We start from the raw sequence: 12,185 nt of genomic DNA, 5'->3' as shown, positions 1-12,185 counted from the left end.
TTGAAGACTGTATCTTTAACAAAACCTCTAAGTTATGCTATCCCATAATATTTTTCCCCCTGTGATTCCTTTGATCAGGTTAGATAAGATGTAAGGATTAAGTAGGGAGAGATTCTTAGAGGTTTTTCTTCATTTGTTGTCATTGAGGAAGCCTGACCTTGAATGGATCTAGGGATCTGGGAGAACAGAGATATTAATGGGGAAGATTTTCTTAAGACATGGCAAGAGACTGTCCCTAATTCAAACCCTAAGCTCTTGAGATTTTTTTGGGTTCCTACTGAAAAAGTGACAGAAATCCTGCAAAAAAGAAAAAAAACCAAAAAAAATCCAAAACAGTCTATTTAACTCAAGGGAGGGCAAAAATTTCTCTTCAAGATTTAATCAAAGACTTTAGCTAAAATTTTCTAATCTAATTCAACTTGAGCCAAACACATGTGTGGATAATCTAAGTCCAGACCATTAAATGGGTAAAATCTTACACAACTGAAAGCAGAAAACCAAGCAGTTCTGGCTGGAATGGGTGCAAGAACAAAGCAAGGGATGTACAAAACCCCATGGTTTGTAACACCAGCTTATTTTCAGGGATTCTGGCTGAAGCTCTGCAAAATACTCTTTACTACTGGGAGCAGCCTTAAACAGGATTTCTAAGACGTGGTTCTGGAAGGTTGGGAAGTTAGTTGTGACTTCCATATTGCTCTTTCCCTGACTGGATGAATTAACCATAGAACTAATGGCTAAAATGACTCTTTGCCTGGCTGTGCCCTTTTGAGGGAAAAGTCCTCAACATTTTTGAAGAAAGATTGTGTGACAGTTCCTGTCTGCAAGAAATGGGCCCAGCCTTTTGAAAGTAGGAGTTTCTGTCTTTGCAGTGCAGAAGTCAGATGCCTAAATTCCACAGAAAGGCAAGGGATGCTCCTTTTTGCTCAGGTTTTAACGGGCTCAGGCAGTTGCTGTCCCGCCGGCTACTGGTGACAACATCCCAAGTATCTGCTTCCACCCATACATTAAGTCAGGGCATTGGCTGGCAACCTTTCAGAGGCTCAGGAAGGAATAAAAAGCATTTACAAGTGCAGCACTGCCAACAGAAACCCAGCAGGAGCCAAGACACGGAATGGCAGGGATCCTCACTCACACAACGTGGGAAACCAGTGGGAGCGGTGGGACATGGGCTGCCTTTGGGGCCATGGCTCGTGCTCCCAGCACATCTCCTCCTCCCAGCTGGAAGTCAGGGAGCTGCATCCCTCATGGCAAGCCTCAGTGCTTTTCCATTCCTTCCCCTAAGGAAGATGCATGGTGGCTTCTTCTTTCTCCTTAAGGCAAAAACACAGCTGATGGCATTGATGATGAATATTAAAACTCAAGCCACGCTCCTCCTCTGTACATTGGTTTGTGCTGGAATAAAAGCCCCAGAGGGACAGCCCAACCCTGGAATTCCCCCACAGGTCTTGATTATTTTTTGCTTTTAGGTTTAACAGGGTCTCTCTGTAGATTTCTGAATCTTCAGGGACTTCTGAAAAGACTGAAGATTTCAAAATCATTTTCTATATTTAGCAAATCTATCCAAATTACTTTATTTACCATTCCAGCCTTACCTGGCTGTAAAATGGCAGTGATGTGGGGATACTGAGAGAGTTCAGTGATGCTGAGACACACTGTGTGGAGATTCTTTAGTACCTTAAAGCACAGCATCAATATTTCAGCAGTATTTTGCAAATGCACTGCATGACTAATGTGCTGTGTGTTTTCTTGCTCCTTTGATTTTTCTCAGTTTGTCATCTGCGGCAGAAAGAATAAATCAGAAGTGTGCAGGTTCTGAATTTCCTGGCCATTGCACTTCATGCTGTCATTGTTTTTTTTACCCTAGTCTTGAGAGACTTGAGGGTTTGACTAATGAAAACCAGCACTGGGCATTGTATGAGGTACCCAGAATTATTGGACTTGAAAAACTGAATTTAAAACTGGGGCCAGCTTTCATGACCATTTGGATCAGTTATGATGTTTTTCCATCTCTGAAATAATTGTCTTAGATCATATACAGCTCAGTCCTTACAGCAAAAACACTTCAACAGAGACTGGACTTTACTTAATATTATGTACAAAACATTAAGAGCAGGATATACAGATGGATATATTTTCATTTTATTTTTTTAATATGTACTATGTATGTAATTAACTAAGTTTACTACAAATTTATATATACAGATCCTTTAAAGCATAAGATTTTGCTCCCAGTAAAATTAAAATGGATTATTGCAAGTATCTCTCATGTCATGCCTTTGGTAATTGCCCCAAGCATGAAGTTAGTTTTAATTTAGAAGGGAGACAGAGGTTGATGTTGGCAGTAGATGAACAATAGAGACTACAGTTTTCAAATGAGATAGTTGAGGTAGAGCAAATGAGGTAGAGAGGGGCAGGAAAAGCACCAGTGCAAGGGGATTTCTAGGAAGTTTATGTGCAGCACTAGTTTATGTGCTAGTTTTGTGATGGGATATGGATGGACAGAGGATTTTCCAGCATTGAGGAAAGCCATAAAATTAAATTAAGAATTGTGATGTAGCTCAACTGAAACAGCTAAGATTATATTAAAAATCTGCATTTAATAATTATGAACATTTTCTTAGTAAATAGCATTTTCATTATGTTGTTAAACCCATGCATGATATGCCTGTGGAAGCTGGGACCACTAGGATTTGGTGTTGCATAAGGCAGTGCAAGGATGCAGCAGCCTCTCTGTGCCCTTTCAGTGCTGAAGCCTCTAAGTCTTCCTGGTGTTCTGATTTCTATGGTAACAGCAGGAAGATAAATGTAATAAAATAAGCTGAATATTTAAAAACTACTTTATTACTATTATTTATTTATTTATTTATTTGATGTCATATACCTCAGGGCTTAGGGGGGATAATTAGTTTGATCATCTGTGAATGCTGATAAAGCCAATAAGAAACTTCACTTATTGTTTCAATGATTACTTTTTCACTTTTATGTTTGGCAGGATGATGGCTGTTAACCCTTTGTCTTCCCTTGCAATCTCTTAATCCTGTAGTTTCTAAATTTAGGTACATTTTTGTAATCTCTCTAATCTGGCAGTCTCCAAATCCCTCATTTTTAAACTATTATTGCCACAACCAGAGTTGGTAAGAGTTGTTAGTGTTTATTTTTGCTGACAAATTGTGTGTGCAGTTGCTGGTCTTGTTAAAAGGTCACCAGGTGCTCCTTGATGATCCTCCCTGCTTTTTGCTTGCATGGTTTTTGCTTGCATGTATTGTTTTGGTGAGGAATACTGAATTCATGCAAAGTGTCAGTGGGAAGTGAGTATCTTCATCAGTAAATTTTCTATATACATCATTACTGCTATTTATTTTTTCATAAAGTGTGGCTCAGTTTACACCCAGAGAAGTACACAAAGGGATTTTGTTACATACCCACCCCACAGACCAAAAGAAACCAAAACAAACAAAAAAAAACAAACCAAAACAAAAATTTTGGAAAAGTGCTGTCATAACTGTACATAATGTACATAATAGATGTAACATGTTTCAGCTAGATTTTCCACATCTTTATTTTGGGCTTCTTTTCTTTGTAAACAGGTCATTGGTTGGGCGAAGCAACAAAGTTTCTTTGCGTAAATTTCTAAAGGCTCTGCCTTTTAATGCCTGTATCTCTGAACACTTCTTAAATTTCTGAAGGATTTTGATTCAAACTGTGAAGCTATACAAGAAAACAGGAGATACAGTCATTTTAAGGAGATGTATAAGAATGGGAAAACATCAGAAGCTGTCCCTCCAGCAGTTTGTCATCCTTTAAATTGGCCAGAGAAAGTTTAAGATCAGGACAAGGGGCTTCTTCATTTGCCCAGTCTAGCAATTAGTTAGGTACTTTCTGAACGTGAGATTCCATTTGGACAGTTGTGCTTAATAACCCTTCTCTGTCTTTGTGAATTTGCTTATTACCTCTTTGAATATATTTATAATAATGATACCTAAATTGTTCCATGGCAGTTGCTTCTGCAATTTAATTATGCATATTTTTTTTGTTGGAGATGTTTCTAAAGCAGGTGGCTGATAATTTAATGGAGTGCCACTTCATTCCTGTGTTTGTAGTAATAGTGGATCTAATCCTTCTCATCCCATGCAAGTCATTTATCACTTAGATCTCCATCAAGTCCTGTTTGTTTATTCTCTGAGATGAAGAGTCAGTGAGTCAGTTTTACCTCCCCTTGTAAATCAGTTGTCTGCTATCCCTGGCCATCCTCAGCTCCTCCCCTCGTGCTTTGTATTAATTCTGGGAGGAGACCAGACTGACACACTGGATTCAGAGCACAGTGGATGCAGCAGGAAAATTACAATTTCTGTCTTTCTCTTGACTCTTCTCTCACATCTTTGCTTTTTTTTTTTTTTTTGACGAATGCTGAGCAAGAATTTTGAAAAGACAGAAGCCCAAAAAACCTGTCCCAAGTTACACCTAGGACTCTTCTACTGTGTGATGTTTGTGAATTCAGTTATCTTGTATGTATGGTGGGAGATGATTATACTGTCTGCATTGTCCAGTCAGTGGTTTTCACCTTCCATTTTGTCAGCCAGCCACACAGACTTTTCAGCAGGATTTTTCAGCAGTCTTTCACAGGCAGCTCTTGATTTCGTGGTCTGGAGTCATCAGCGAGCTCTGTCACCTCCAGAGGTTTGCTTTTTCTCACATGATGTATGAGCACAGTTCTCAGCCCAGGCCCAGTGGAGCTCTGTGAGACTTCCCTGGTAACCTCCATCACTTGTGAGAGATGTCCATTTGTTATTATCCTTGGCCTCCTACTTTTAAGCTGCTACTAATCCACAAAGAGACGGCCTCCTTATCCCTAAGCTCTCTTTAAGAGCTTTCAGGAGATCTTTTTAATAGCTTTAAAATCCAACCCTGCCATGATTGCATCCTTCCATACCTCCTGATGCAAGGCAGTGTGCACGTCCTACACCAGTAATTACCCATGCTGGCACGCTGACAGAATTTATTGGAGCCCATACCCAAGCTGCATGCCCCAGTTTCCTTAGTGTGGAAACCAGGGCAGGGGAGAGGAGGAGGAGAGGGTTGGTGTTTGCTTAGGTCTCACCCCATATGGCTGTGGGATGCAGCTAGACCTGGCATGTGCAAAGCATTTCTGTCGTGCGGACGTTGCCTGGATCCACCAGAAGGTCCTCGTGCTATCATCAGAGTGCCCGTACAGATTCGTGAGACGTGACCTCTCTCTGCCAGAGTTGTGCTGACTTTCTTCCCTTACAGCATGTTCATTTATCAATTCATGCTCCTCTTTCAATGGTTTTGCTCAGTATAGAACTGGAGCTTACTAGCCTGTGGTCTCTAGTGCTCCCTTCCCACCCTCAGACCCATTTTAAGAAATCAGTCACGTTCATCGCCTTCCACGACTTTTATAAGGGCAATTTAAGCAATAAGCTGCACAGCACAGTTAGTAGTTCAGCAATTCCGTATTTAAGTTGCTTTACAGCTCGTGGATGGATGCCATCTGGTCTTGGTGATTTATTACTATTCATTTCACTGTATTTTTTTTTTCTTTATAAACCCTCTTCTACTCGCACTTGAATCTGAAACTATTTCTCACGCTTACTGAAAAGGGAGAGTGGTGCAGAGCCTGGGCTTCTCTACAGAGAGCACTGATGCAAAGATTTTATTTAACTTTTCTGATCTTTCTCAAACGCTTCATTTTCATCCTGCTCATCAGTTGGCCCAGTGGATGTTCTGGCAGATTTCCAGCTTGTGATGGGTTCAAAGGGTTTGTCTGTTAGCTTTTACGACTTTAGCATGAAGACTTGCTCAATGACTTTACATTTAGCATAGATCATAATTATGCTCTCCTGGTATTGTCTCAGCATGCCTTTGGGACATCCACAAGCATTTTGGGAGCGTTTCTTCTCACTTCTGTCAAGGTCTTAGAACAGAGGTTTGTTCCTTGCAAGTGTCTGAATGTGGTGCTGCTTTAATCTTCCTGCACATAGATGAGCTGTTTGCTGGCATCTCCAAATGCCTTTCACATGCACAGTGCTTGCTTCTGCTACTTCCCCTGTAGAGTTAAATACGAGCGAAAGAAAAATTAGGAAGTTGTTTTTCTAAACTGGCATGAGAGGAAGACGTGCCTCAGTTGACTTCCAGAAAATGCTAGGTTTTGCGTGACAGCATGAGCAAAGTCCTAATTTTTGAGGCATTGTTGGCATAAAAGGAGAATTCCTGCTGCATGTGGAATATAGCAGTAATTTTGTTGATGAACAACTGCAAGTGACAATGAGCCCTGGCAGAATGGATGTATAAAGCAATACCTAATGGGCACCTTTTCTGGCTCTCAATACCTTTCTCTGATGAACTTTGAAATGGGGTATTTATTGCCATGTGTACATTATCATCACTTATTATTGAATGTGTTATTGAAAAAGCATTTTGGTAAAGGCATAATTATGTATTTTTTTCATTTAAAACTGTGATTTGTCTCTTTTGAAATGCAAATGCAAACCAAAAGAGAGTATTTGGTTTCAGCATTCTGCTAAGTGCATAATTAACTGTTAATACCAGCATATACTTGGGGTTTTTTGCTATTGATGTGCTTGGGATTTTAGGGTTACATAACTGGGTGATTATTAAGTTGGATTTTATCACAAGTTCTCTGTTAGTGATTGAGGGCTGAAACTCTCCTTTGGCAATCGTTATCCATGGGCTGTTGCCAATTCCTTTGTTGATAGGCACATAACAGGAGGACACTTGGCTGGAACTTTTAAAGTAGCTCTAAATTTCTTAGTATCACTTAGCCAGGATGGTATCCTCCAGGGTCACCATGACGATTTTCTTGTGAGAAAGATAATTTTCAGACTTGACTTCTATAAGTTCAGTTTAAAATTGCCAAGTTGAATTTAAAAACTGCCAATTGCCTGGGTGGCTAAAGGCCACAAAATAACAGCTTAATATCTATAGATATGTTTTAATGTGAAATTATCATCCTTGTCTGATTATCAGTGTTCACACTGGTGGTCCTGGGTCCAGTCACTATTTTGTCCTGGGTTTGGCAGTGCCCAAATTGGCCATTGGTGCAAAGTAGTTGGCATTTTTGCCTTCCTGGAAGGAGGTGACTCTAAAGCTTTGCTTTTGGAGTTGAAGGCAAAGGGAGAATGTTTTGTCTCTTTCTGCTATGGCTTGCAGACTAAGCAGAGATTAGAAAGTGCTGAATAAAAAATAAGTACTGAATGAAAAGTCACAATTGAATTTTGCCTGAATCCTGCATGTATTTTGGCTTGGATTTTGATCAGTGTGTTAATTTAATGAGGCTGCTCCAGTATGGGTGACTTTGGTTGTGTTTTTAATGGCTTCAAGATGGGACACAGATGTCTGGGTGCAGTCCATTGAGCAGAGAGATGCTGGGTGTTTCCTGCCCCTGTGCCTGGAAAGATTGGTTGAGGTAGTGGCATTCTGTCACCACTGATGGAGCTGGTGGAGTAGAGTACTCCCTCAAGAGACAGTTAAGTGTTTTGACAACAATATGCTCATTTTTTTCTTTTACTAAGAACCTCAAAACTTTTTCCAGACAAGAAAGCCCTCCTAAGGCCAGTGAAATAATTCAAGCCAAGGGCTTCTCATGATTAGATGGTTTGAGCCACTGAGCAAGGGCTTCTGTAATCCCATGTCCTGGTCTTTTTCCCTCTTTATCCCCAGTATCTCTGCCTTGCCCTCAAGGTATCTGGTGATGTTTTTACTCTTCTCTCTGTCAAGTTCAAACTGACTTCTTTTGGCATGATGGAAAGCATGCCTTGTTTTCAGAGGCTTCCAAACAGGTTTTGGCTTTCAGGCCTTTGGCAGGTTTTCTTGTTGGGCTGTATTTGTTTGATTGGTTGTTTGTTTTGTTACAGTGTAAATTGTTTTCTGGAGGTCCTTGAAATCAATTTAATTGGTGGGCAACCTTCAAACGGATACAGGTTTAAGTCTAGCAAGGGAAAGGCTCTTGGTTATAAAATTGGAAATGGTTCTTGCAGTGGTAAAAAGTGTGAAATAGAAGACACAATCTTTGACATCAGAGTTTTGCTACCAATATTTATTGGTCTTTTCCTAAGTCTTTTTTGGGCTGCAAAGGCGTAGGGACTAACTCAGGTGCTTTTTGTTCCTCTGAGGTGCTGTGAAGGGGGATACCTTGGCCAATTTTTCCTTGGGATTATCAGCAAGTCACTTAAGTCCTGATGACCCCTCAACACACCCACCACAACTTTCCCTTTATTCACTTCTCTGTCTAATTTAGGAAGATGCCTTGTGCTGCAGCTTTGAATAGTACCCATGAGAAAGTAAATAAAACGTGGTATCAGGTTTGGTTCAAGGCTGAGTTTCACCTATCAGTGAATATTTCTTGCTGTGTGGGTTCCTCTTCGTGGTTACGGTCAGTTGAGTTGCAGTTTCCATCCTCAGCGAGGAGATTTACGATACTCAGCTTTACGATGACTTCAGAAACCATGAGTTACTTACTCATAACAAGCTGTTTCTGTTCAGCCTGCCTGTAGTTCCACAGGTTTTGATGCAGTTGCTTGGTTTCTGTAAGGGTATTATGGGATATGTGGCTGGTTTCATATTTAGGATGCCTTGGCTTAAAAGGTTTTCTCAAAGCATCCCTGGTCTCCTGGGGTGACTGGTCAAATCCTACCCATCTGTTGTAGCTGGGTGGCTCCGATGGGAATCGGGCAGAGCAGTGGGAACAGCTGGTGGGAATTGGCTGGTGGCAGTGGTGGGAATGGCTGGTGGCAGCAGTGGGAATGGCAGTGGTGGGAATGGCTGGTGGCAGCAGTGGGAATGGCTGTGGTGGGAATGGCTGGTGGCAGCAATGGGAATGGCTGGACAGAATGGCTGGCAGAAACAGTGGGAATGGTTGGTGGCAGCGGTGGGAATGACCAGTGGCAGAGGGGGAATGGCTGGTGGCAGCGGTGGGAATGGCTGGTGGGAATGGCTGGTGGCAGCAGTGGGAATGGCTGGTGGGAATGGCTGGTGGCAGCAGTGGGAATGGCTGGTGGCAGCAGTGGGAGTGGCTGGTGGCAGCAGTGGGAGTGGCTGGTGGCAGCAGTGGGAATGGCTGGTGGGAATGGCTGGTGGGAATGGCTGGTGGCAGCAGTGGGAATGGCTGGTGGCAGCAGTGGGAATGGCTGGTGGGAATGGCTGGTGGCAGCAGTGGGAATGGCTGGATGCCCTGCCCGTCCACAGGGCTGCGGGAAAGGTCAGACAAAATGTGATCTGGGCATTACTTTAAGCCTGTAAGGAGACACTCAGGAACTTAAGATGGATTAATTTAAGGTGTAAAGTTTAAAGCGTATTATGATGAAGGAGGATTAAGCTGAACTGAGCTAATGACACCACTTCTGAATGTGTATCCAAATAGCGGATTCAGAGCTTTGGCTCCACGCCTTTTGTTACTGAAACGTACTTAACTTCTTAAATGTCCCCAGAAAGATACGTGCCTTCATATTCCAGATCTTCATATCCTCTGTTTTTTATATTGAGAGGTTCAGATGCTGTGTCAGAGATGGGGATGAGTTTGGTTGGTTGGGATTTGCCTTTTTTTTTTTTTTTTTAAGTCCCCCCTTTCTCTTTTTTTTTTAATGTTAAAGTTTGTTTTCATTTTTCCTTGTGATGGTAAAGGCATTTGTGATGATTTGATGGCATTTATTCTTAGCTGATGTGTTTGGTGAGGAAAAAAGTAACTTTGTTCATGTTGTGCTGACATGCCTTAATTTATCTGTGTCTCTTCACTTTTAAAGTATTTCTATTCTTTATTTTGTTGCTGCTCTCAAGGTATTGGATATCTGTGATGTCAGCATGTGAATTTTTCAAAAGCTGTGTACCCTCTTATTCTACACAGTCTGGGTTGAAAACCAAATACAAAGCTGAATACTGTAAGCTCCCACAAAATGTTTATCTTTCATTAAACGGAGTTGTGAATTAACTAACACAATTCTTAGTTGGTAATATTTTGTAAATAGGTAATAAATCAATTTAATTGATTTTCAGGTGGCAAACTGACTTGAAATAATGTGTTTGCTGTATATTAAACAAATGACTTAGTAACTCATTCTGTGCATAATTGTATTTCACTACAAACAATGCCATCAGGTTTTCCTTGAGGATAAGCCCAGAGATCAATATTTGTAAGTAGATAAAAGAATGAATATTTAAAAGACAAAAAGAAATAAGTAACAAATAAACCTCTGCCTATAACTGAAATTCTTCTGTTTAGGCAATCATATCTAAACAAAACAAGTACAAATTAAAACAAAAGGTAGAAAAATTTGGATGTCAGAAGAAGTGCAATGCAACATGAAATCAAGTTTTTGAGTCAGCACTTTTACAGTTAAAAAACAAAGTGCGTAAGAAACCTGAGACAAAAATACATTTTTCTTTTTTTCTGTGGCTTGTGGTACCTGATGAAAAATCTGTCACTTCTCTGTGTAGAGGTCAAACACAGGGATGGTGGCAGTGGCTTTATATTCTGAGGTTGGAGAAACAAACATTGATGTCCTGCAAAAATAATGATGGATGGCTCTTACTTCACGTGCTGCTGTCTCTGGCCATCTACTTTAACATGTAGAATTTAAAATACAAATTGCCTTTATTAATCATTCACCTTTTGACTTCAATGCGTATCTCTCAAAACCTCCTGGGAGCAGTCCCATGATGCACAATAAAAACAAATACATATGGCATTACCACTACTATTAAATTTAATATTAAAAAAAATGAAGCTGGAAGTTCTTAGTCTCAAGAAAAGAGGGTGGAGCAGGGGAAAAGTACAGAGCCCATCGAACAATGGGGGGTCTGCTTTATTAGTATTAAGGAGGAAAATGAAATTGCTCTGGCAGTAGTGCAATAAAACACCAGGAAGATTATGTCAGTCTTTGTTTGCACACAGTATGATTCTTCTCTTTCACCAGCCAATTTGTATATTTGAAAAAGCAGTTGCTTGCTTAAAATAATGAGCTGAACTTCATCCAATTCCCCAGTTATGCAAAACGATGTTAGAAGATATACAGACAATTGGTTTTGAGCAACTCAACGAAAGAAGAGTAGTGGACACTGAACAATTATAGGACCTTGTCTACATACCTGCACACTCACACATATGCACATATATATATCACAGTTTCTGAGGCAATTCTCAATGACTCTCTGCTGTAGCTGTTGTGGTTTGAGATGGCAGCTTCAGAAATCTAGCAGAATTCTAACTAATTCTGTTTGAAACTTGAGCAGGATAGGTTAGCCTACAATTATCTCAGAGAAGAGAGACAAGGTCTGAAGTTAAATTCATGAAAGTATATTCAAAGATACAAGTCACGTATCCTAATTATTTTATGATTTAACAGGCAGAAGTCTGTGTTAATGAACGAGTTCCTTTTATATGTATATATTCCTTTATTCCAGATTGTTTAAGGTTGCTATTTGGGGGGGGGGGAAACACATGATTTTGGAATATTTCAGTGTTTGAACAGGAGATGTCATCTGATGGGGGAGTGTATCATCTGGAGCATGCATTCAGTGTGTGTAGGTTCCCCTGTTGCACCAGCTCTGACCTCTTCAGCAGGCACGTTTCCATCAGCCAGGGCAGAGCTGAAGAAACACTGAAATTCAAACACGTTCTAAACCATTTTTGCCATTCATTGCCGCCATCAGTGATAAAACTCCAGTAACGTTTGTTGCCCTTCCTTTTGCGCGGTGTGCCGGGTAGCGAGGTGAGCTCAGCCATGCCCTGCCGAGGGTGAGGGAGCAGGGTGGTGCCCAGGTGATGCCCCTGCAGGTGTTGCTGTCCCGTGTTGATGGCGTGGATGTTGTTCCCCTGTCCCTGCAGGGAGCGGATGCGCCAGTCGGCGATGTTCGAGCTGTGCCAGGGCATGCACCAGATCAGCCTGCAGTTCGTCCGCCTGCAGCTCAGCTTCGAGGAGTACACTATCATGAAAGTGCTGCTGCTCTTGAGCACAGGTGAGTGGGGCCCGTGGTTGTGTAGGAATGCTTGGAAAATCTTCCATTTCACAAAGAGATGCGGTGATTTTAATCAGCTTGACGAAAGAGCCAACCTGTATCCAGATGGGCTGCAGGAATGAGCCTGGGCTGCAGGAATGAGCCTGGGTTTGTGCCGTGGGGTTTATCTGCAGTTAGCACAGGAAGTGTCTTTGCAA

General features: G+C 41.3%; 1 protein-coding gene across 2 annotated transcripts in view; it reads left to right on the top strand.

Moving 5' to 3' along the window:
• The window catches only part of NR3C2 (nuclear receptor subfamily 3 group C member 2), a 182,721-nt gene that overhangs the window by 158,491 nt on the left and 12,045 nt on the right, over window positions 1-12,185 (top strand). For both annotated transcript variants that reach the window (XM_062493879.1, XM_062493880.1), the window contains one exon: window positions 11,858-11,988. In XM_062493879.1, the coding sequence (XP_062349863.1) occupies window positions 11,858-11,988 (131 nt within the window). The remainder of the gene's footprint in view (window positions 1-11,857; window positions 11,989-12,185) is intronic.

Source organism: Cinclus cinclus, chromosome 5 (genome assembly GCF_963662255.1).
Source record: "Cinclus cinclus chromosome 5, bCinCin1.1, whole genome shotgun sequence".
NCBI classification, from domain to species: Eukaryota; Metazoa; Chordata; class Aves; order Passeriformes; family Cinclidae; genus Cinclus; species Cinclus cinclus.
Note: the sequence above shows the minus strand (reverse complement) of the source record. Positions and strands in the feature narration are given on the sequence as shown.